At 38.8% G+C, this 24129-nt stretch overlaps 1 protein-coding gene across 2 annotated transcripts in view; it reads left to right on the top strand.

The window, feature by feature from the left end:
- LOC149781631 (uncharacterized) overlaps positions 1 to 24129 on the top strand; it is a 46511-nt gene that overhangs the window by 10224 nt on the left and 12158 nt on the right. Inside the window, exons 1-2 of one of the 2 annotated variants that reach the window (XM_089935696.1) lie at positions 17457 to 17659; positions 20078 to 20209. In XM_089935696.1, coding sequence (XP_089791822.1) covers positions 17639 to 17659; positions 20078 to 20209 — 153 coding nt within the window. In that variant the 5' untranslated portion in view covers positions 17457 to 17638. Of the gene's footprint in view, positions 1 to 17456; positions 17660 to 20077; positions 20210 to 24129 lie in introns of those variants that run through there. The other variant, XR_016414753.1, reaches the window with a different exon arrangement.

Raw genomic sequence — 24129 nt, 5'->3', positions numbered from 1 at the left:
TATATCACTACCATAGAAATAACTTTAACATAACATAAAAATGGCAATAGCATGATATATCACTAGCATGGACATAACTTTAATATAACACTAATAAGGAAATATCATAATATAACAATAACAAGTAAACATCATGATTAAATATTAACATGGAAAATACCATAAAAAATAATATCAAGTAACGACACTGGTGAAACGCACACGATAGGAAAACCACAGGATTTATAACGAGGCGTTCTTTAATGGAACATACATATATAGCAATGCATTCATGTATATATGTATGTATGTATGTATGTATGTATGTATGTATGCATGCATGTATGTATGTATGGACAAATATGTATGCATGGTCGCGTGGATGGATAGATCGATGGATGAATGTAGTTAGAGTTTTCATTCTTAAAGATATGGAGGAAACAAAAAACAAAATAAGGCATGTTAAGAAAAGAGACTGCCGTCTCTAATCTCTTTGTCAGACAAATTGTTTTAATAATACATAATTTATATTGTCGACCAAAAACACAAAAATAAAATCGGTCATTTTATGTTAATTTCTTTTCTTGTGACGTTCTTGTCCTACTGTGCAAATACGTAGGGAGCAGCAGAGAGGGTGAACAGACCATAGAATTCCGACAAAAACAAATAAAATAAACAAATAAATCATCTCGTAGAAAGGTCCAGATTTTACAAATGAACTTTCCTTGAGATGTTTATTTTTGCAATGACCGATTGTGCTAATAAAACCTCAGTTCGAAATAGTAGCTGAAAAAATAAAGTACTCTACGTGTTTATTTATTTCTTGTTTATTTTTTTGACGACCAACGTTGGTAGGCACCCTCTCTGCTGCTCCCCCTGTTACCCAAATATTTTATCAATACCCACACGATATCTTGTTCTTGGATCATGTAAATTTATTGTTATAAATCCATGCGGGGTAGCTTGCGCTCGTGAGAAGAAATTTTTGAATTTAATTATATCCATGTCACCACCACACCAGGTTTGATGAATATTTCGCAACGTGTGTGTGTCTACGCCATTAAACACAACTAAAATGTTGCAGTTGTCTCTGATCACTTTTGGTATTTGTGTATATCGTTGAGTAACATAGATCACGTCTGTATTTTTATGTCTCCCTCGGGAAAATATTCTGGCTGGATTTGATTGTTTATCTAGCATCACATCGTCGTATACAACTAAATTATTAATAAATCCGTCTATGGAATCTACGGACGGTGCTTCATCAATATCGGTTATAAACTCTATAACATCATTATCTTCATCCAGTAATCGCGCGTTTTCATTGAAATCTTTAAGTACATCATAACATCGTTGATCATCAACGGATGGTGCTACTAAATACAACTTATCCCATTTCAACCATCTCATTATCAGATTAAGTAATAATTGCGTCTTACCCGATCCAGATGGTCCTATGATAATCATTCTGATGGAGTTCGGTAGCGCAGGATGATGTTTAACTGGCTCTCGTTGCCGAGTTGCTGAGAAATCAATTATATCCATATATATTATAACATGAATTTATATTGTTTACGCTGTAAAGTTAAAACTCCAACTATTGATTTAGCTACAGTTACAACAAAAAATAAAAAAATAGCGTACGGTGGAAAATGTTCTGTATGCTGTAGAAAGAAATTTTCGTTTTTACCTAATAAGCGCGGTGGTGATATTGCTAATTTGATGTCAAAGTTTCCAGGTGCTCCATGGGCTAAATACAGCGGAGAAAAACATCTACCAGGATATAATTATTGCGGTCCTGGTACTCGACTCGATATCAGGCTCGATAATCAGGATCAACCAAAACCAGGCGAGGAACCAATAAATGCTATTGATCGAGCTTGTCATGCTCATGATGTAGCTTATAAAAGTCAAAATCTACAAGATAGGCATATTGCAGATGTAAAATTAATTCATTCATTAAATTCTATAAAAAATAAAAATATTAGAGAATCATTAGCTAATTGGTTAGTAAGATCCTCGATGAAAGGTAAATTAGCGATTGGGGCTGGTAATTAATAATGGAATCAATTTATTATTCACCGAGAGGATACTGGAGAGGCAAAGCAGCAATTGGTAAACTCGCTGATGCAGCATCGGTTAAACATTCTACTGCTAAAACGTGGTTATCTAAACAAGCAATATGGCAAATTTATCTACCACGTCCTAAACAAATTCAGTACTCGTATTTCGATGTCAGTGTTCCTAATGAAGTTCATCAAGCTGATATTCTGTTTTTACCGCATGATACTGTTCGTGGAAAAACGTACAAGTACGCGTTAACCGTAGTTGATGTTGCAAGTAGATATAAAGAAGCAGAGCCGCTATCGGCGAAAACATCATCTGAAGTAGCCGATGCGTTTGAACGAATTTATCAACGAGGTGGTCTACGATGGCCACAGCTACTACAGGTTGATCCTGGTAAGGAATTTCTTGGTCCAGTATCATCGTTGATGAAACAACATAATACCAAAATACGACGAGGTCATACTGCAATTCACCGTGATCAGGCAATTGTTGAGCGATTTAATCGAACACTTGCTGAACGGTTATTTGGATATCAATACGCGAGGGAATTTATTCAGGATAAGAGATCTCGTGAATGGGTTGCAAGATTACCAATCGTGATAGCTGCATTAAATAATGAAATCACACGAACAACCAACATGAAACCCATTAGCGCGGTCACAAAAAAAAATATACCAACACAACGGAAAGATGCTGGAAAACAAAAAATATTAGGTGATGTCACAGTCAGATATTTATATGAGCCTGGTGAACTTGAAGGTGGTAGCGCGAGAGCAACTGATCCTATTTGGAGTGTTACCACACACAAAATATCTACCGTGACAAGATCCACTGGAAGAAATGTAGGCGTTTCCAGACCTGCAATCTACAGATTAGATTCTGCTGCTCCTCAACGTGGATTTACACGTGAACAACTACAAATAATTCCCGCGGATACACAACTACCGCCGCGATCACTCCGGTGATTTCGATCACTTAACTAGCGCCAAGGGTGCCTGCACCCCGACGTCGATTACATTCGAGACAGGTTAACATGGTATTTTCTCGTGTATGACCGCGACTATTATCTTTTCTATCTACGGTAAATTGTCTTGAATCATTACTCGAATACCGCCATAACATTATACAATTACAACTGATGCAATGATTGTTCTGCTGCTGTTTTAACTCAATAATAAATTCAACATCAAGATCAAAGTCGCGTTTATTTTTTTTGTCAGATTGTTTGTATCCGATTAATTTTTTTCTTATTATATCATCATCGATGATGTTAAATTTATCAACGATTTCAGGAATTATGATTCTACGTAATTGAGATATATTTCTGACCCTCGATACCGCTAAATAAACTAAATTTGACCACTCGATGCGATCGTCTATAATCCAGACTCGTGTATCAGAAATAGTTAATCCCTGAGACGAGTGGATTGTCATGGCGTATCCCAACACCCATGGAGATTTCTCAGCGCGTAATGCATCTTCGACCACACTGATATCAACGGCGACAATATCATTTAATACGAGATTCTGTTTCCTTGACTCTGTCTGTCCTGGAATATCAACATTAATATTCTGTTTTCGTGTATCTGATGGTCTATAACACAACGGTACGGATAGTTCTGAATATTGTTCTTTATGTAGTTGAAATAACTGCTGTTGTAAAGCGTCTCTGATTATCTTTCTACTTGCTACGATCAAATCGTTGGGTCTCCATGAGTTCAAAAAATCACTCATTGATGTCTCTGAGATCACTCCACGTATTATTTCGCACTGAATTTTGTTTGATTGTAATCTGATTAATTTTTTAAACTCTTTCAAATTTGCATCAAGAGCTCTATGATCATCATCTATTTCTTCGTAATAATCAACGAAATTTTTTAACCAGTCATGTGGAGATGGTCCAACAAAAGGCGGAGGTTGACCATGATCGCCACACATTATTATGGCGGTATTTTTCGTCAACAACCAATCAAGAAACATTTTTAATGTATCCAATGAGACCGTGCATATCTCATCCCAAATAATTATTTTAGGTATATATTTTTCCCCCATCCGTTGAGGAGTCCATGTATCCCCGCGCCATCGGAAGAAACTATGATACGTACACGATTGTACTTGCCGCTGTTTCATCTCACGTGCAAGTCTATGTGTGGGTGTCAGCACGATTATATCTGAATTTCTAAAAACATTAATCGTTCGAGTTGTTTTGCCGCATCCACCAGGTCCATTGAGATATACTGTCTTATATCTGGTTATTGGATCACTCAACGATGGTGCCTTCGACATTTCTGATATTTTATTACCCTCACGATAAACATCTCTCACTGGAACATCTGCTGATTCTGTGTAATTGTGTAATAGTTCCTTTTTTATTCTCCACGAACCCCATCGTTCATCATTACTTGTAAATTTCATAACAGATTCTAAATATTTACTTGAAATATAAAACGAATCTGTTGCGACTCTGACTGCGGTCTCAGGAAATCTATTAATCATCGATAATAAATTTATAGAAACATAAGCCAACATGGAAGATCTTAGATGAGTATATTGCGGGGATACGTCATTTATGTAACTAACGATCGTACCTAATTTTGTTCCGTCGGATAAATAAACACTCTCTCGATTTACAAATGTATTTTTCGCCGTTGTATCAGCGATTATAAAATCGTACTCGGCATCATCTAGAATTAATCGTGCGTGATGTCTTTTATAATCATATGCACCACCTTGAGTAAATTTACCTATAATTTTTCTACCGAGATCTTTTGCGGTTTTGAGTTTATTAGGAATATCATCCTTAAACTCGCTGATAACTTCAGAATCTGACATGGGCAACCAAACTTTGGTCTGTGCATGATATGATATAATTGCCTCACTGACCACCAACGATGTCAGTATCATACAATCCAGCATATATCGCAACAAAACTATAGGTGCCCAACGTTTTTCACAAAAATGTCTGCCAAACCAAACATAACAAATCTTGTGAAGATTTTCGTTAAACTCGAACGACTCAATACAGGCGAATCCAGTCAGATCAAAATCAGGTAATGGTCCATTAATTGCCACTCGCGTCATCTCGTTTGTAGGGTGACCAAATCTTTCAAAGTACGTAGAACAATCTCCGTATCCCAGAAAACTTCCTGGATAACATGCAACCATATCAACCGAAATAACATCATTGTAATTGTATTTGGTATTCCATAATCCGCCATGTCCATATTCGACGCAACTTGCGCGTACATCCTCGAGTAAATCAAATCGTGTTGGTTTCCATGAATTTCGTTCTCTGGCGAAATGAGCCGCAACAGATGGAACGGTAAAACAATTAGTTAGTAATTTGTCAGTATTTTCCGCGTGTTTGCACTGTAAAAACGTCGCAAGATTTTTCATCTCGTCATGGAGGGATTCTGTGCGATATATTTCACCGTTCGGTTTGACAAACTGATCAAATTCACCCTCCTCATTACTTTTGAATAACCATACCGATACAGGATCGGTTTTACTTATTTCGTTGATAAAATCAAACATACTATCTGTGGGGTAAAATCTAACAGTTCGATCACGTGGAAATATTGTTACCGCGTTAGTCCATGCGTGCGCGTTATGATCGATAATATTTATTGGAGCTCCTTTCGATTTATATTTCGACTGGTACAGTACTTCTCCCGTTATTGTTACTACGGTTATTGGAAATTTTAATATTTTTCCTAACTCAGCAACATCTTTTATTGTAGCACCAGTATTCCTAACTGAATCAGCCCACGAGTTTATTTTTTCACGCCTTAAATCAGTTAATCCATTTCCACGCATCGCGTTTGTAAAGTGTTCTATTACTCGTTCAGCTACACAATTTAGCCTTGACAAGGTCAAGGATGATAATTTCATCGGCGCTAGTTTATCAACGTTGGGTTTTTTATTTATCTCATAAATTCCATAAATAACTGCTGTTACAGGATACGCTCGCTCATAATACGGTCTATCAATACCAGTCAATAGACCCGGTCTGGAATTTTTACTTAATATGATAGTTTTATTATTGCCAAGAACAGGATCATATTTGTCACGGATAATCCAACTACCTGTTTCTGTTAGTACAATAAATTTTACTCTGAAGAAATATTTTTGATTGCCCTCGTATTCAGCGATGTAGTTAATGATAGTTGCCGCTCGTTTGTCATTCATTGTAGCGTCCGTGACAGCGTCCTTGACGGAGTCAGGGCGTATAATCTTGAACGTTGACCATGTATGAGATGCGCTATCCGTGTAAAATTCTTTCTTAGCGTCATGAATTTTCGAGATCAAACTTTTATTTTTCGGATCAACCAGATCTCGTACTGGCAAGTCAGAAGATAATCTGTCAAGGTTGAATTTATACTTAACAGGCCTAGTTTGGGATAATCTCTCAAACTCGTTCATATAATTAAAACAAATATTTAAATAAAGAAAATTATATATATATACACAATGTCCCAATGTAGATGGTTGATGATCGGCTCAGTAAATCGATGCAACAAATCCTGTAGAAAGGAATTTTGTTGGATGCACTCACAAAACATACGACGAGGAAGTCTAGGACCAATACCATGTCTACGGTGTGGTATTGGAGTACGTGGAAAGACAAAATTATGTGGGAAGTGCGGCGGGAAACGGTTCAGAGAGCTCAAAAGATATTATGACAAAAAAAAAATAGCGGTGAAAACGCTATAAAATCCGTGGAGGATTATATATCAAGATTTCAGACAAACAATGATTTAAACATATAATATTATTATAATGGAGCAAAATATATTTGTCCCACATCCTGTCATAACAAACTATGAATCAAATATTAATGGTATCATCAGACACCGCAAGTTGAAGAGACAAGTTGGTAATGTTTCTAATACTGGCTATCTTGGATTTACAGTTGGAAAGAGAAGATATCTATGTCATAGATTTACATACGAGTGTCACAAGGGTTTGATCAATGACGGTCTTGTTATTGATCATATTGATGGAAATCCTCAAAACAATAATTTATCCAACCTTCGTGTTGTCACTCGAAGCGTGAACTCTGCATGTGGTAATACAGGAAGATATAAGACAATCGGAAAGAGGGCGGTAATTTCTACAAACATAGAAACCGGTGAAGAAATTATGTTTCAGTCTATGAACGCGGCTGCGACATATTTTGATATTAACTCGCGTTCAGTACAAAATGTAGCAGATAATATAACCAGATCTGCTCTCTCGAAAAAATATAAGCAGAAAATCATCTTTCAGTATCAATAACTATCATCACCACATTGAATTAATTTTTTTAATTTATGTCACAGTAGGTCCTCCATACACTACTGAATTTTTGATTTAAGGGGAGATTACTTTGTAATATATAGTTTTCTTCGTAGATGGTTGGTTTTTTATGATCGTAATTAGTCAGTTTAACTAATTACATCGTAACTAATTACATCGTAACTAATTACTCGTAGAAGTATTATTTATGGTTTTTAAATATTTTCCCATCATACAACACATGATCCGTAGGAAGCTGTGTGTAAACAGAAACCGTTACTCATTGTAATTGACCTGCAGTTGTGTGTTCACTGAACTTACAATTCTGGAAAGTTCTTTGACTGGTGCATTAATGCTACTGTTATTATTGATTTTCGGTCTGCTACAAATACAGAAACTATTATTCAGAAACTGTTATAAATACAGAAACTATTATTCAGAAACTGTTATAAATACAGAAACTGTTATAAATACAGAAACCGCTACAAATACAGAAACTGTTAAATACAGAAACCGTTATTATTCAGAAACCGCTGTTTAGTGTAAATATTGGTTCCTTAGCTATATATTAACTTCCGAAACATATGTTCGTAACAATGTTTGATAGCTCGATCAGTATGGTATTGGACTGTGGCGCTCGCGGTCCAGGATCGAATCCCCATGGCTGACAATTTGTCGGTGGTGCGCATAATTGCGATTTTTATAATAGTGGGGGGAACCGCAATAACCCCTCCGCTCAGCAAATTCACAAACCACAATATTGACTTGTGGTTGATACATATTTTCGTATCACCCACTGGATTAATTATTGTGGGTGTGATTTTGCTGAGCGTACATGTTTGTACTGTCCTTAGTTAGTACCGTATTCATAATCTGAGCTCGCTAATACACTCGATAGGGGCTCTTCATTCATTGTATATAACCATTTCATTGTATGTATATCCTCTAAACTTGGTAGATTGCGGTGGCAAGCTACGAGTTTAATGAGGACTGTGCTGTCCTTAGTTAGTACCGTATTCATAATCTGAGCTCGCTAATACACTCGATAGGGGCTCTTCATTCATTGTATGTATATCCTCTAAGCTTGGTAGATTGCGGTGGCAAGCTACGAGTTTAATGAGGACTGTGCTGTCCTTGTGCTGTCCTTAGTTAGTTATATGTTATATGTATACCTCTAAACTTGGTAGATTGCGGTGGCAAGCTACGAGTTTATGAGGGTTGTGCTGTCCTCCCTCTTGGGCCTCTAGACCGTTGTTTGGCGGGTTAGGGGCTCTCGTAGAGGGAATATTTGCCTAATGAACTTGGTAGATTGCGGTGGCAAGCTACGAGTTCTTGGCTGTGCTGTCCCTGAAACATCCCGACGAACTCGCTAATACACTCGATAGGTGTTCTAGGGATATTTTTTTTATTTTAAAGATTTATATATTATATAATGAACCATGAAAATATCAATGATGTAATTGTCGCTATTAAAAAATTAAAAAAAGATGGAATTAATATATCTGATGAACTTAATCCTGAAAAAATAGTTTCTGACTTTGAGATTTTACAAGAACGTAAAACCATGGGGACACACACACTATCATCTGAATACAGTCTCATGAAACGGATTCAATCGGCAATGTTTCAGTCGCTAGCTACCGTAGAAGATGATCATGTGAAGGAGTTCGTTCCTCTTTCTACCGCCGTAGAAAGAATTAAGTCGTTATTATCCCACGAGTATGAGGCAAAGAAAACGATTAGTACTCGCATAAGACTATTAAGAAAAATTATGTCAGCGAGTAACTTCGTTACTGATGAAACGATCCAAGGTAACCCCGTTACTGGTGAAATGATCCAAGGTAACCTCGTTACTGATGATAATGAAAATGAAAGTTTTGGTAACTGGGGTCCAAGTCAACGCTGACCACGTGTATTGGTAGTCAAAATCAAGAAAGTTCTAACCTTGTCAAATTTGTTCCTAATAAATTTTATTTATTATAAATTTTATTTTTACTGAGGATTTATTTTTTTTTACTAAAATCAAGAAAAATGCACAAATTACTTGATTCTAACGGGGTAGTTGGTAGTCAAAATCAAAGAAAAATGCACGAATTACTTGATTTCTGACGGGGTAGTTGGTAGTCAAAATCAGGAAAATTGAGCAATTTCGTTGTATTTTAGTAAAAAAAAAATAAAAATCTCAGTAAATAAATAAATAAAATTTGTTAGGAACAATTTGACAAGGTTAGAACTTTCTTGATTTTGACGGGGTAGTTGGTAGTCAAAATCAAGTAGTTCGTGCATTTTTATGTTTCTGACGGGGTAGTTGGTAGTCAAAATCAAGTAGTTCGTGCATTTTTATGTTTCTGAGGGGGTAGTTGGTAGTCAAAATCAAGTAATTTGTACAATTTCAGTAAAATTAATAAATATTATTTTTTTTAAGTTGATCGAATTTGATTCTGATCTCTGTTACAAATGTTCTTCTAACTGTTAAGAAATCCTCGTGTGTAAAAACCTTCCTCCACATGAAGATCTACGATAAAGTCTTACGACGGAAGTCCTTACGACAAAAGTCCTAGGACTTTACATACAGATTTATTACAAGCTCTTCTTCACGTATGTCAATCAAGCGATTAAGGTGGTCTGTGAGTTTAAAATTGATTCGTGTTAACATATTATTGTGACACCGCAAATACACGGGATTAGTTGGTTCTTGCACGATTAAATTTCCAGGGGGAACTTGTGGTGTGAACGTGTACAGGATGTATCCTTGTTGAGCTTGATTTGATCTTCCGAGATCTATTTGATAGCTGCCATCGATTACGTCACAAACCAGATTGACCGCGACCGTCGATGTTATATTAACGATCCGCGGAGATACGTGCCTTCCGCCGCCATGTGGATCATTATCATGTCTAAGAACAACTGCTAATGGTGCTAGTTTTCTCCATGAATCAAGTATTTTAGGAAAAAACTCATCAATGACATCACTGACAGATTTTCTTAACTCGGTTACACTATACCCGGGGAATTTATAATTCGGTACATCGGCTTCTGTTAATTTATATTTTTCTAACCATGTATATGCCTCAAATTTTTTAAATGATGGCCCTAAACTAACCATCGCTTGAACTATTCGGTTATTAAAATATTCCATATCTGATATAAGCTGATTTAATATTTCCACACGCGTGATGATTTTTTCACGCGATGACGCTGATATGTCAAACATATGTTCGTTAAAATATTGATTTAGTTGATCTAGTTGTTTTTTACACTCTTGATTGATTTCCTGAAAATATTCAATAATATCACCTCGATGAAGACCAAAAACATATCCTGTTTCCCCCTCCCGACTTAGAAAAGTCCATGTCTCTATGGGGGGGGGGAGGGTGTGAAAGATAAAATGGCTAAATATTAATTTATTTTTAAAATCACGTAGTTTTCCCCCGTATGTTGGATTAATTTCATGATATGATTGTCTATCCGTGACATAATCAGACTTTTTCGGTTCTGGTGGTCCTTCATACACCGGGGGAACATCCGGCCATCCTAGCACGGATCTGATTGAAGATTGATAAATATCAACGGCATAATCAGGCGAGTTTATTTCAACCGTCGAGGACAACGTCGGCTCATGAACGTTTATTGATATTTTTGATTCCTTTCCCGTTATTGATTTTATTCTGCGCGCAAATTCCTCACCGATCTCTTCAATCTGGTAACTGCCGGTTGGTATTCCAACAACAACCCAGTCAGGTGTTCCATCGGATTTGTTCTTGTTAGCAAATACAAGCGAATTATTTGCTGGTGTACCATGAAACGATTTTGATCTGATATTGGGCCAGCTGTAATATACCCGTAATTGAGCTAGTGCTATTTCTTTTACTGGAATTGCAGTAGGAAAATTAACACTAAATTCAGGATTAATTGAACTTACCGAGATCATCGTTATCTTTGGCGGAGTTGTGTTGGTTACGATCTGCTGGAGTAATTCTGTCATTATTGATACTTGTATCTTTAATACCTTCGTCGTATATTTTGGTCATCATTGAAAATTCGAAATCAGATATAATTCCATCACTGAGACTCGCTGATAACAACGAGGATAATTTCGAGTATGCTACCGTCGCTGTATGTAATTTTATTTTGTAATCGGATAACTTTTCGTTCGTACAAGTACATATTTTTTTTGTGATGATACCAAGCACACCTGCAATAGTTGTTGCTGCTGAAATACAAACAGTTACAGCTACTGGTGCCATCGTTGTCAACGCTGATAATATTACACCGGTTCCAGCAACAACAGCGGATACTGAATAAACAATCACATCAACGATAACCAATCGTCGTCGATATTTTTTTACTTTTACTGTATATTGATCGACTTGATCTTTTAGCGTCGCCTGCCATTCACGCGCTTGATTGTATCTGTATTGCGCACCGTCCATATATATTTTTATACAAACAATTGAGGTGTTTCAGCTACAAATTCCAAACACCACCAGTAAGATGTTTCGGTTAATTTCTTATCAGCTGCTTCCAGAATAAATATTTCTTCGGTTCCGTTATTTAATATAACGGATACAACCCCGGAAAACCTGTCTGTGGAATAACGCCATGGAAACGTTGTAAATATTTCAAATTTTGCAGCACTGAACACAGACAGCCTGTACACGCCAGTGACTGTTGCGGTATATTTGATATTTTTATTTTGCTGCGACCATGTTGCAAATCCCGATGATACCGTGTATACGATGTTTGTGATATGCCCGGGAGTTATTTCAGCTGGAATTTTAATCAGATTGATTTTATTGATAATCTCAGGAATTCCCGCTACGATGTCTAGCTGTGTTCGTTTGATCGTGTCTAGGTTACTTTTGATATCAGAAAGTTTTATATCGATGACGGAAGGAGTTCCAAAGAACTTATTTATGGCATCATCGGTTTTTTGAAAATTTCTTCGAAGCCTTGTAAACGCGCCCGTGTGAACGTCATACTCGGCCCGTAGCGTGGATAGTTTTCCATCCACGTCGTCGACGTATTGTTTGTTTGCGACTTCGTTGTCAGATTTTGGAGCTGTTACAGCTACTATTTTGTTCCCGTTCATGTTAAGTTCACCTGTCATTGTGTCACCGGTGTTTCTCACGCGATTAGCAACACTTTTTGCAATTTCATCTCTGATGGTTTTAAGTGATATACTTGAATCTCTGATTCTACCACCGTCAGTAAACACGGGAATATTATCCGTAACTGCACCAAGTACTCGCCGGACTATATCATTCCATCTGATATTGCTGGTTTTTAGTTTACCATATCGATCTTGAAAAATAACAACTTCATCTGGGTCAACTCCAGCCAGGTTCATGATATCAGCGAGGTCATCTTTAGTCGCATACTTTGACAGATCAACGTCGGATTTTATTTTCTTACCAGTAGAAGATCTTCCGTAAATGTCAACCATTATAATAAGATCCGTTGTTTAAAATGCTTTACGCGCAACATATCGGTTGCTTGTATAATCGTGCACGACTTTATGTGGCGGCTTGGATGATTTTGATATTGCGTCGAGTACATTAATTACTTCACGGCCGCATATTGGCGGATCTGTCATTGTTTGTGTGGGTAGCGTTGAATACCAAACTTTATAACCGCTAGTTGTTGCGTGGAGTGGTGCGACATACTTGATAAATTCAACAGGTGGAGCTAACCCGTACGAGTCAAAATAAACAATTCCACGCGGATCAATCGCGTATGATACCCAATGAGTACGAGGTCCGGAACGTTTGTCAAGATTAATAATCCCTGTTTCTAGTTTGTTTGGTTGTTTCGGTAATTGATCTCGCATAAAAACACCTCTAAAGGCGGATATTTTTAATTTTTTAGCAGCATCAAGTAAATCAAAATTTGATGATGGAACGTCTAACGAAATGACCCTGGAAGCCTTAGGCCTCTCCCCCAACGAGATCCCGGTAATCTTAGACCGCGTCCCTTTTTTTTGTTATATCGTCCACCAGTAGCTTTTTCGAAAATTTTTTTACCCGCCGCTCCAGCAGCACCTAACGCAACTGCTTTTGCTACGGCTGGAGCAGCCGCAGCTAGTAATGCCGGAATGGCCGCAAGAAATGGGAATATACCACCTGTTTTAACCATGTCTTTGATGGCGCTCCGGGAGAGATGGAATTGAACTCCAGTTTTTGATTCTAGGGCTTTATTGAAATGTTTAATCTGATTATTTGTCAACGATAATTTGTTTGGACCACCACCAATCTGATCTCGTTTTAGTGATATTTTAGTTCCGCATTTGTTGGCGGTTTTTGATTGAAGCTTTTTTACCTGACCAGGAGTCAGAGTAACATTAACATGACCATACGACATTTTTATATAAAATATATTTTTCTAAATAACACGATTAAAGATTTTCCACCGGTGCATCAACGACCCTCATTCGACCACTACCACCTTCAAGTAACATGGCCTTGTCGCTAAGTATGACCGCGATCGCTCTGTAGGCACCACCAGCTGGTGGGGCAGTAACATGAGCTCGAAAGTGTATATCAACAACAGATTGTTTGGATAAATCAAGATGTTCTAATGAAAAATAATAAATCGGATATAGACCTGTAAAATCTAGTTGTGATATTTGCAACCCGGTATCTATATTTTGATCACGTCCCATGAATGACATTAAACGATGATATGCGCGCGCTACATGATTTTGTGCATAATTTAGTTGTATATCCTCGGATGGTTCTTGATGTCCATTTATCCGTAAAGAAACTTCACTAACTCCAAGATTATCAAATATCATATGTGATTGTTGTTGATCATTTATCCGAGCATTATCTTGTAGTGCAATAAAAATATGTCGTGGTGCAGAAACACCCTGTTGTGATGCTATATGCCATGTAAATAAACCATTAATATTGCTTTGAGCAGCATCTGTGGTTACTGTTAACCATGATAGCAATGATTTACCCCCTTGATCCATAAAAGATAGTAATTTTTGTTCCTCAGTAATAGATGGAGTCATTACTGGCATCCACAATGAAAGTTTTGATATATTTACTTTACCATCAGCAACAGCACCAGCACCTCGCCAGATTGCATCATTATCATCACCTTTTCTTACGAGCACAATTGTGTGTTTAGCTCCAAAGATGACTTTTCTAACATTTCTGCAAAATCCAAAGATGTGAGATAATGGAATTGCACACGAAAAATTTCTATCACCTCCCGACAGCGCCGCCCGGCGTGTTGCAAACCCTAAGTTGAAAGTCGGGGCAATATCTTTTATAATTTCAAATTCAGCAGCTGGTCTAGCTTCACGATCGGGGTTGGCAGCTTCTGCCTGTGGATCAACTGCAGTAGCCCTTGGAGTGAATACCTTGGTATACTGATTATGGTTAGCGTTGTCGGTGATATCTTTAGCGAACATCATTGTTGGACCAGCTGATCTTGTAAAGTCGTCAGAATATCTCGCCAGACCAATTATTGTTGTAGCAACATCAACATCCTTCTGAATTGATTCAATATTTTTTCCATCAATCATGTATGTGGCGCTATCAAACAGTGCCATAATTCCGTTGTTGACAAAACCAACACGCAAATTAGCAGCATATGGCGTATTAGCTACAACATTCGTTACAAGTCTACCTTCTACTTCAATAAACGCTTCAGCGGGCAAGAAATATCTACTTGTATCATGAACCTGTAATTCGATTCTCCCCCGCTGATTTGGTAGTCTTGCGTCATAAGAATAAAATTGATAATCACGTACTGACTCGTACTTAAGGACAGGTGCCTCCATATCAAATGCTGGGTCTGATTCGCGCCTGAACATTTTTATTATAGTTACCATTTTTCCAAATGATGATCATCGTCGACGAAGACCACTTCCTGCTATTAAATTTGATGTTATATTTTTTTCTGCTTCTTCAGATATCGCCGCTAGTTTTTGATTTGCAGCCTGATTTATTATTTTACTAACATCTGCAGGCATCACCTCAGTACTTGCCAGTTTCACCGGTGGTTGTTGTTTTCGTCGCAATAATCGTGCTAGTCTTTCTTTGATCGCCGAGAACGCCTTACCAGCAACATTGACAATTGCACCAGGAGCTTTATCACGAACAATATCAATAGCCTTCATCGATAATTGTTTTGCAACAGGTGCTACTTTGGGAGCTATCCTCGTGAATAATCCTCGAATGACATCACCAAGTCCATTTCCGTAAATTGCTTCATAGATTGGTAATCGTGAGTTTACCGCTCTAACCTGTGTGGGTTTACGATGATTATCATGCACAATCATCTTATTTTATTTACCATTTATCTAACAACTAGTCATCAACGAGCTCATCAATAAGTTCTCGGTAAACGCCAATATCCATGATGCCACCTTGAAATAGTCGCCGACAAATATCAGCTGCTTCATTGGTTATTTCTGGTGAATTATTTCCAGCACGTTTTCCTCCTATGAGAACTTCTAACCGTGACACGTCATTGATGATATTATCAGGACATAAACCAGATCCTGTTTTAGGTTCATCTTGGGGTGGTGGTTGCATTACCGAAGTAAGTACTTCAGTGGTGTCCGGGGGTGAACCTTCTCGAAATCCATGTGGTGAACCTGTCGGTGTAAATGTCATTTTCGGTGCAGGAATTTTCTTCGAGGAGGGCGATTTAAGTGACTCTTTAGCCTTTTTAATTTCCGACATCAACCTTTGCTGCGGCGAAGAAGATTGTTGTTGTTCTATTTGTTGCAGAGGTGTAGGAAGCTGATACTGGGAGGACTCTCCTTGTTTTGGTTGTTCCCGTCTCCCTCTAAGTCTTTTTACTTCTTCTTTAAGTCTTTCAAATTCTTGACCTCTAGCTTGTTTTTTTATTGTAATATACGCGATATATCCATTTAATGAAATTATCATCGTTTGTTTTTTCATGACCGGGTTTTAAAATACTAGATTTATTAGATATATTTTTTGATATCATCTCAGGTAATCTCTCTCTTTCAGTGTTTCTAATTTCCTCAACAACTCCTTCGTTAAATCTTGCAATTAATCTTAAGCTCTCTTCTGCTGTTTTGGGTTCAGATGCAAGTTTTTTTCTCACATCGGCGACTTCAGCACGAAGTTCTTCAATACCTTCAAGTATTTCCTCATCAACAGGTGGAGGCTGAGCTGCGGCTATGTTAGTTGGAAGGTCTCGTAAAATCTTTTTTGTTTGTTTGGTTCTTCTTGCTATTTTTTCAGCCTGTACCACAGTTTGTTTTGATACTGGAAGAAGATCTTCTTTGATGACAGTTGTAACTTGTTCAGTAGCTGCAGTGACGGGTTTAAATAGTTTTTTAGTGTCTTCTTCAAACTCAACTTTTGCTTCTTGCTGCGCTTGCAGATTTTTTCTAAATGAGTCTCTGACAGGAAGAAATTTTTTAATTGTTTCTAATCGTTCTCGAGCTGTTCTTGCAGTATGAGATTCTGGATGTACCATTTTTATTATAACATAATAATTTAATTAATATCAGCAGAAGAGGAATACAGAAGTTTGATGATATATTATAAACACAGAAAGAACATAAATCCCAAAATAGAAAAACCACCATCAGAACTTGAATATTACTTGAAACATAGAACAAATTCCGAAGATTCAGATGAAGATGAAACAGATGAGGAGAAAGTACAGCAAGAACGTGTTGAAAAATATTCATCAAACTTGGTATGGTGGTAAATTAATAGCAGCAGAGAGGGTGCCTACCAACGTTGGTCGTCAAAAAAATAAACAAGAAATAAATAAACACGTAGAGTACTTTTTTTTTTCAGCTACTATTTCGAACTGAGGTTTTATTAGCACAATCGGTCATTGCAAAAATAAACATCTCAAGGAAAGTTCATTTGTAAAATCTGGACCTTTCTACGAGATGATTTATTTGTTTATTTTATTTGTTTTTGTCGGAATTCTATGGTCTGTTCACCCTCTCTGCTGCTTAGGGAGTGGCCGGTCTCAATTAAGCTTTGATAAGTATGGCCTATGACCTTTTCCTTTCCGAAATATGTAAATTATGAGAGAGAGAGAGAGAGAGAGAGAGAGAGAGAAGGCGGGGGGGGGGGGGACCTATATGGATGGAATATACAGGCCTAAAGTATGGCAAGGATTTGAATGTTGAGAACTATGATATCTAGGATCAGAATTCCAATCCACGGTTTTATTGATTTATCTCCCCTGAATTATTGAACTACATGTGCATTATCAACAGTAACCGTGTTCTAAAGCTGGCTTGCCTGTTATTGGGTCATGTCGATATTAACCAAACAGATGGATCCGCACTGGTGAATACAAAATGACACTCCTGTATAACGGAGTAAGTTACAGTTTCTTTATAGGCCTATATTCTTTTAGTAAGCCTTGCTAATATCTCGTACAGTCGTTTCCTTTTCCTGTGTATACTGTACAGACTGTTCCGTTTTGTTTAGATTGTTGTTGACTGGTCTTGGACCATACGCGCTATTAATTAAACACCGCCTAAATGCCACAATACACGGGGGGATACGCAGGAGACTCCATCAGAATTTTGAATGTTAACTGTAACTGTATTTGTATTGTTGTGTTGTTTTTTTCCCCCTCGAAATACACGTATGGCAATATATAGTAATTTATTTATTTATATATATAACCACATGTAAAGTGTAATGTTAAACAGACCTTGTAAAAACGTACATGTTACAGCTGATCTGTTTTGAAAGACGTTATGCCCGCTATGGTCTAAATATATCCCTGCTTGCTTAACACCCCAGCCACGGTTAGTTTTGCAGCTCTTGAAATGTATACCACATAGATTAATCAGAATTTGTTTAGTCATTGCAAAGGAGCCCCCCTCCACTGGATATAATTAAATGCCCCCCCCCCCCCACTAGATAGAATTAAATGGATAAACTGTCACTCTGGGTGAAATCTTTATTTGGCAGGTGCAACTACTATTAAGCTATAGAATGTATAGGATGTTACAACACCCCTGAAAAAGTGTTGTGTAGGATGTTACAACACCCTTGAAAGAGTGATGTATAGGATGTTACAACACCCCTGAAAGAGTGATGTATAGGATGTTACAACACCCCTGAAAGAGTGATGTATAGGATGTTACAACACCCCTGAAAAAGTGTGATTTTCAGCCCCCTCTGCATACAAAGACCTAGAAATATCACATCGCTTGGACGCTGCTGCTGCTAATGATGACGACAACTAAAATAATCGTTTTTATGAGTGATCATGTTTGTAATCTTTTATAGGCTAAGCATAACTGTGTAATTTGAAAAGGTCACGTGGTTGAATGTAAACATCCAAACAAAACGTTCATCACTATTTTGATATTTTTTTCGTTTCCTTTTTCTGCGTATACAGACTGTTCCGTCTTGTTTAGATTATTGTTGAGTGGACTTGGACCATACGCGTTATATAGTGCCGAGGCAATGAAAGTTTCTTGCCCAAGGACATACCACGATAGCGGACTCGTGAGGATCCAATGGTAGGATTCGAACCCGTACCCTATCGGTCGTGAGTCCTGCAGGCTAACCACTGAGCCACCCCGGCTAACTTACTTATAAAAGCTGTAGCTATCATTCAGTTGGTTCGAGGTGTTTTTTCTTTCAAGAAGTATTTTAAGTAAATGTAGACCCGTTCTACTTCTGAATTAGCTTAATCACAATGCATGTATGTTACGGATAACCCATGATGTTATAAGTTGTCGCTCCTTCCTTTATCGTATAAAAAAACTGTAGCGGGCGGGCAACTCGCTTGACCAGTTCAATGATTTGCCTTGGCATTATGCAGTTCACGTCCAGGAATGAACAGTTACATAATCAGGGATGGGTTATAGGAATTTTATTTACCTGGGTCAACTTTTGTAGATCGTTGTGTTTATTTCGCATAAAATGTTCAGCCTTTTCGTGTTTTTTTCGGTTCTTTCTTCTTTGAAATTTCCACTATTTCGATTTAATTTGGGTTTCACTCAACTCTTGAATCCTCTCTGTATCCACCACTTCGTTTACCATATCTATACAAAATCTTCTACCTCGATTTTAAACAGAATTTTGCAACCTTTGTTTTTGTATGTTAACGTAAAACAGAATTTTGCAATCTTTGTTTTTGTATGTTAACGTAAAACAGAATTTTGCAACCTTTGTTTCTGTATGTTAACATAAAACAGAATTTTGCAATCTTTGATTTTGTATGTTAACGTAAAACAGAATTTTGCAACCTTTGTTTTTGTATGTTAACGTAAAACAGAATTTTGCAACCTTTGTTTTTGTATGTTAACGTAAAACAGAATTTTGCAATCTTTGTTTTTGTATGTTAACGTAAAACAGAATTTTGCAACCTTTGTTTTTGTATGTTAACGTAAAACATAATTTTGCAACCTTTGTTTTTGTATGTTAACGTAAAACAGAATTTTGCAATCTTTGATTTTGTGTGTTAACGTAAAACAGAATTTTGCAACCTTTGTTTTTGTATGTTAACGTAAAACAGAATTTTGCAATCTTTGTTTTTGTACATTAACTTTTCATCAAAGCAATATACGATTCTTTGTTTTTATTTACATCGTTTAGAAAATTGTAGTAAATTTTTCTTTCCTCTGTCATTATAAAACATTATTTCATTGTCATTATCAACAGAAATGGTGAAATAAAATTCATTTAGGTTTATTACGACATTTAATATCATTATTTTCCGCCACTTTATAAACATATTTATATACAATTAAATATCATGATTTTTGAAATAGATTTTAACGATGGATGACGACGAAGAAGTGACGCTGAGACTGGCTGCGAATGCGGCACGGATTAAACGTACGGATGATGGAGGTCGCAGAAGAGCCAGATTCGTTAGTACGGACACAAAAGAAATCCAAACGGTAATAGTTTTATTACTCAAACGGCGTGTTTATAGTCTATAGTGATAAATAAAATATTAGCATGAGGTTAAGTTAGAAAGACCTAGTAATAAAAAATACGCACGAACGCACGTTCACATATACGCACAAAATTAAAAATGATATAGTGCCTCTGTTCTTTCCTTCTCTACATGAATGAACTTTGACACAGAGAGAGAGAGAGAGAGAGAGAGAGAATTACAAATATACACCGACAGAACATAAAGTACTATCCCTGGATTCTACAGGAGAATGCTTGATATAGCTAGGCAGAATTAACATTCATTACAAATAATACTATCATACCGGTTAGAGAACAATTTCCTTATTAGAGTAGTTCTTGGCAGCAATCAGTTTTCGACTGCCGTACACGACCGCCAAAAGCGTCGTCTCTGCTGTTGCCGTAGTACTGCTCCCAAGCCCGTGTCACATGCTTAAGTGCGCAGCACGAATTCTTTGGACAGATCCGGTAGACGGACAACAGCGTCGGATGTCAGCCTATCCCTCAACTTTAGAAAAGCTTACTCACACGCATCCGTCTAAATAACTTTATTCGAGGGCTCGTTTCCTGATCAGGTCAAACAACGGCCCTGCAATCGCACTGAAATTGGCCAAATACCTCCGGTTATACCCGGTTAATCCTAGGAATGACCACATCTCGACTTTCGTTATGGGACGTGTGGTATTTCTCAGCTGTTCCACCTTCGACTTCTCTGGGGACAGCATGCCTTGTCTCAAGGTGTGTCCCAAATAGTGCAATCCAAAACGTCAGGTAGCAGAGTGAGGTGCTCATCCCATGTCTCTGTGGCTAGCAATAGATCATCCATGGAAAGGTGAACACCCCTATCACGCAAGGGCTCCAACAACTTCCACAACATTCTAGTGAAGACGCTGGGCGCATTCTGGACTCCGAACTGCATGACTAATCGGAAGTAGCGAGATTTGCCCTATCCTCCTCCCTTTACAGGAATTTGCCAATAGCGCTTGGACAAATCCAACTTCGAAAAATATTTCGCTTTCGAGACCGACGCGAAAATATGTTATGGGTCAGGTAGCATTTCGACTTCAAATTTCGTCACCAGATTCAGCTTCCATTAGTCGACACAAAACCAATGTTTGCCAGCCTTCTTCTGCACTAAGTCTACAGGCGAGCTGTACGGAGAATCGGCTGGCTCGATTACTCCCAGAACAATCATCTGCTCTATCTCTTCTCTTACGACTTGACGTTTCGCATCGGAAAAAGGATAAGGTTTCCGCTGCACTGGCCGGTCGTCCACCAACTGTAACCCGAACTCGACAAGTCACGTTCTGTCGAGTATTTCGGTAAGCACATAGGAATACCCCGTCAGCAACGTCTATATCGCTTCCCGCTGGGACAACTCGGAACAGTGTTCGCACCTACCTTAACGCCTTCGGCGCCCTCGATGACGATAGTGGAGACGGTAAAATCGTTGCCAGTCCCCCTTTCTCGGTATCTCTTAAGGAGATTGGCATGGTACAGCTTCACCTTAGTCGATAGCCGTATCCGATAGGTTTGACCTTAGACCCTCCCGGTAACTACGTACGGGCCTCCTCCAAGAAACTTGTAGCTTGTTGTGTTATTGGGGCAACAGCAACAACACCTTGTCCCCTACTTCATACTGGTGTGGTTTCGCGCGCTTGTTGTAATGCATCGCCTGACTTGACTTCGCTCGCTTGATGTTCTCATGTGCATGGGAACAAACTTCCTCCAGTTTGTTTCGCAAATGTGCAACAAACTGATAGGCAGTACGTACCTTTTCGACAGCGTGGTCGTCCGTCCACAGCTGTCTAAGTACGGTGATTGGGCCACGTACGATCCTCCCATACATGAGTTCAAAGGGAGAAGCCCTAAACTCGCGTGTAGTACTTCCCGATATGTGAAAAGCGTGGCAGGAATGTACGGATCCCATTCTTGAGGGCGGCCTTTACATAGCTTTTTAAGCGTGTTTTTCAGTGTCCCGTTAAATCGCTCGACCAGTCCGTTACATTGGGGGTGACACGGTGTAGTCGTATTGTGCTTAATCGACATTAGTCGGTTCACCGTTGCCATCACGCGACTCATGAATTGTGTCCCTTGATCGGTGAGGATCTCATCGGGAACTCTGACCCTTGACCAAATCCGAAACAGCGTTTCAGCGACGGTTTCCGAATCAATATAACGCAACAAATTGCGGACAGCCTTCGGATAGCGTGTAGCATAATCTATGACCGTTAAAATATACAGATTTCCTTGTTGCGACGCGGAATTTATCGGTCCCATAAAATCCATCGCAACGCGTAGAAATGGTTCATCGATAAAGGCAGTAATCCCCAAGGGGACGGGTGGATGATCCGTTTTCGGTGACATTCTCTGACACTTGTCACAGGAGAGACAGAACCGCTTAACATCTCCTTGGACCCCTGGCCAGTAGAATTCCTTGACAAGACGATCACGCGTCTTGGCAATTCCTATATATCCTCCCATGAGACTTTCTTGCGTGAGTTTCAACATTTCACATCGATTCTCCTTTGGTACGACAACTTGCTTGAAGTGTTCGTGTCCTTTCACGGCGTGGTGTTACAAGATCCACTTCTTGTATGCGAACTTCACCGCGCCATTCGGAGTTACTTTCTTCGTTGCATCTGCAGAGTATTTACGCAACTGCACCAGAGTTGCGTCTTCCTGCAGAAGCTTCCTCAATGCGGCTGTAAGCACGTTTCTGACCGGTGTCGACGGAAGTTTCATCGGGTCGGTTCGTCTGTCGACTCTTGGATCTGGTTTTCAAAACACTCATAGGTGTCATGTGCAGGATTGGGGATTCGGTTGTAATCAATACATAACGATATTCCGGTATGACGTCATGTGATACTGCATCCAATCACGCAGCTTCAATTTTCCCCCTCACGTACGGTGAATCGAGGTCAATGACAGCCACTGGCAACGAGTCACTTGCGTAGTTCGCGTACTGGACCTCAATTATCTCCCCTCCGTAGTCCGCAGGCTTAACATAATTCTTGACGACAAGGGTGGGAACGCTACACAGTGACCTACAAGACGGTGACACATTCTTCGTTGACAGTTGTGGACGCTAGGTTTGCTGGTTTACAGCTTGCCTCCGGCTCGCACTCCTTCCAAGCCACGACATTCACCTGGGTCTGTCTGCCCTTGGGACAGTCCCTTAGAAAATGCCCCTGGCGTTTGCAGTTGTAGCACATTGGCGGCCCTCGCCGTCCTGCAAGGCCCGTTTTCGTGTGTGAGGCATACCCTGGTCTATGGGTGGCATCCTTATCTGTAGATCCCCTTCCGATCTTCCTGTCGCCATGACGGTTACGGACAATCAGCTCTCCTTCAAGCACTCGAAGAGACTCAGTGGGTTGGGGTCGGCCCGTAACGTCGGAACCTCCACTCTTCGAGTGTGCCTACTCGTATCTCTCCGCCATGCTGGTGATCTCTTTGAGAGTACGGTGTTCTCTCTCTCTCTCTCTCTCTCTCTCTCTCTCTCTCTTAGGAATAATGTGCACTCGCGACGGTAAGTGCTAAGGACATGCTCATTGAGTATAGCCTCGCGTAGCACGTCATACGATCGTTCGACTATTGCCATCTATATCCACTTCTCAAATATCCCTCGAACACGGGTGTGGAATTGAGAGTGATTTTCCGTTGCCTTTTTCGTCTAGTCCCGAAAAAGTTTACGTTTCGACGGTCAGCCGATAATAGCAAAGAAGGGCATCCTTTAGGGCATTATAGTTGTCATCTTCTTCTGAGGATAAGTTATGGTAAACTTCGCGAGCTGCATCTTGCAAAAAGTCTGAGATGTCAATCGCCCAATATTGCTCGGGAATTTTATGAACGCACGAGAGTTTCTCAAATTGCACGAGGAAATCGTCAATGGATTCTTCTT

This window comes from Sinohyriopsis cumingii, chromosome 15 (assembly GCF_028554795.1).
Source record: "Sinohyriopsis cumingii isolate HCF-2022 chromosome 15, ASM2855479v2, whole genome shotgun sequence".
NCBI lineage: Eukaryota > Metazoa > Mollusca > Bivalvia > Unionida > Unionidae > Sinohyriopsis > Sinohyriopsis cumingii.
This window is presented reverse-complemented; position numbering and strand designations above follow the sequence as displayed.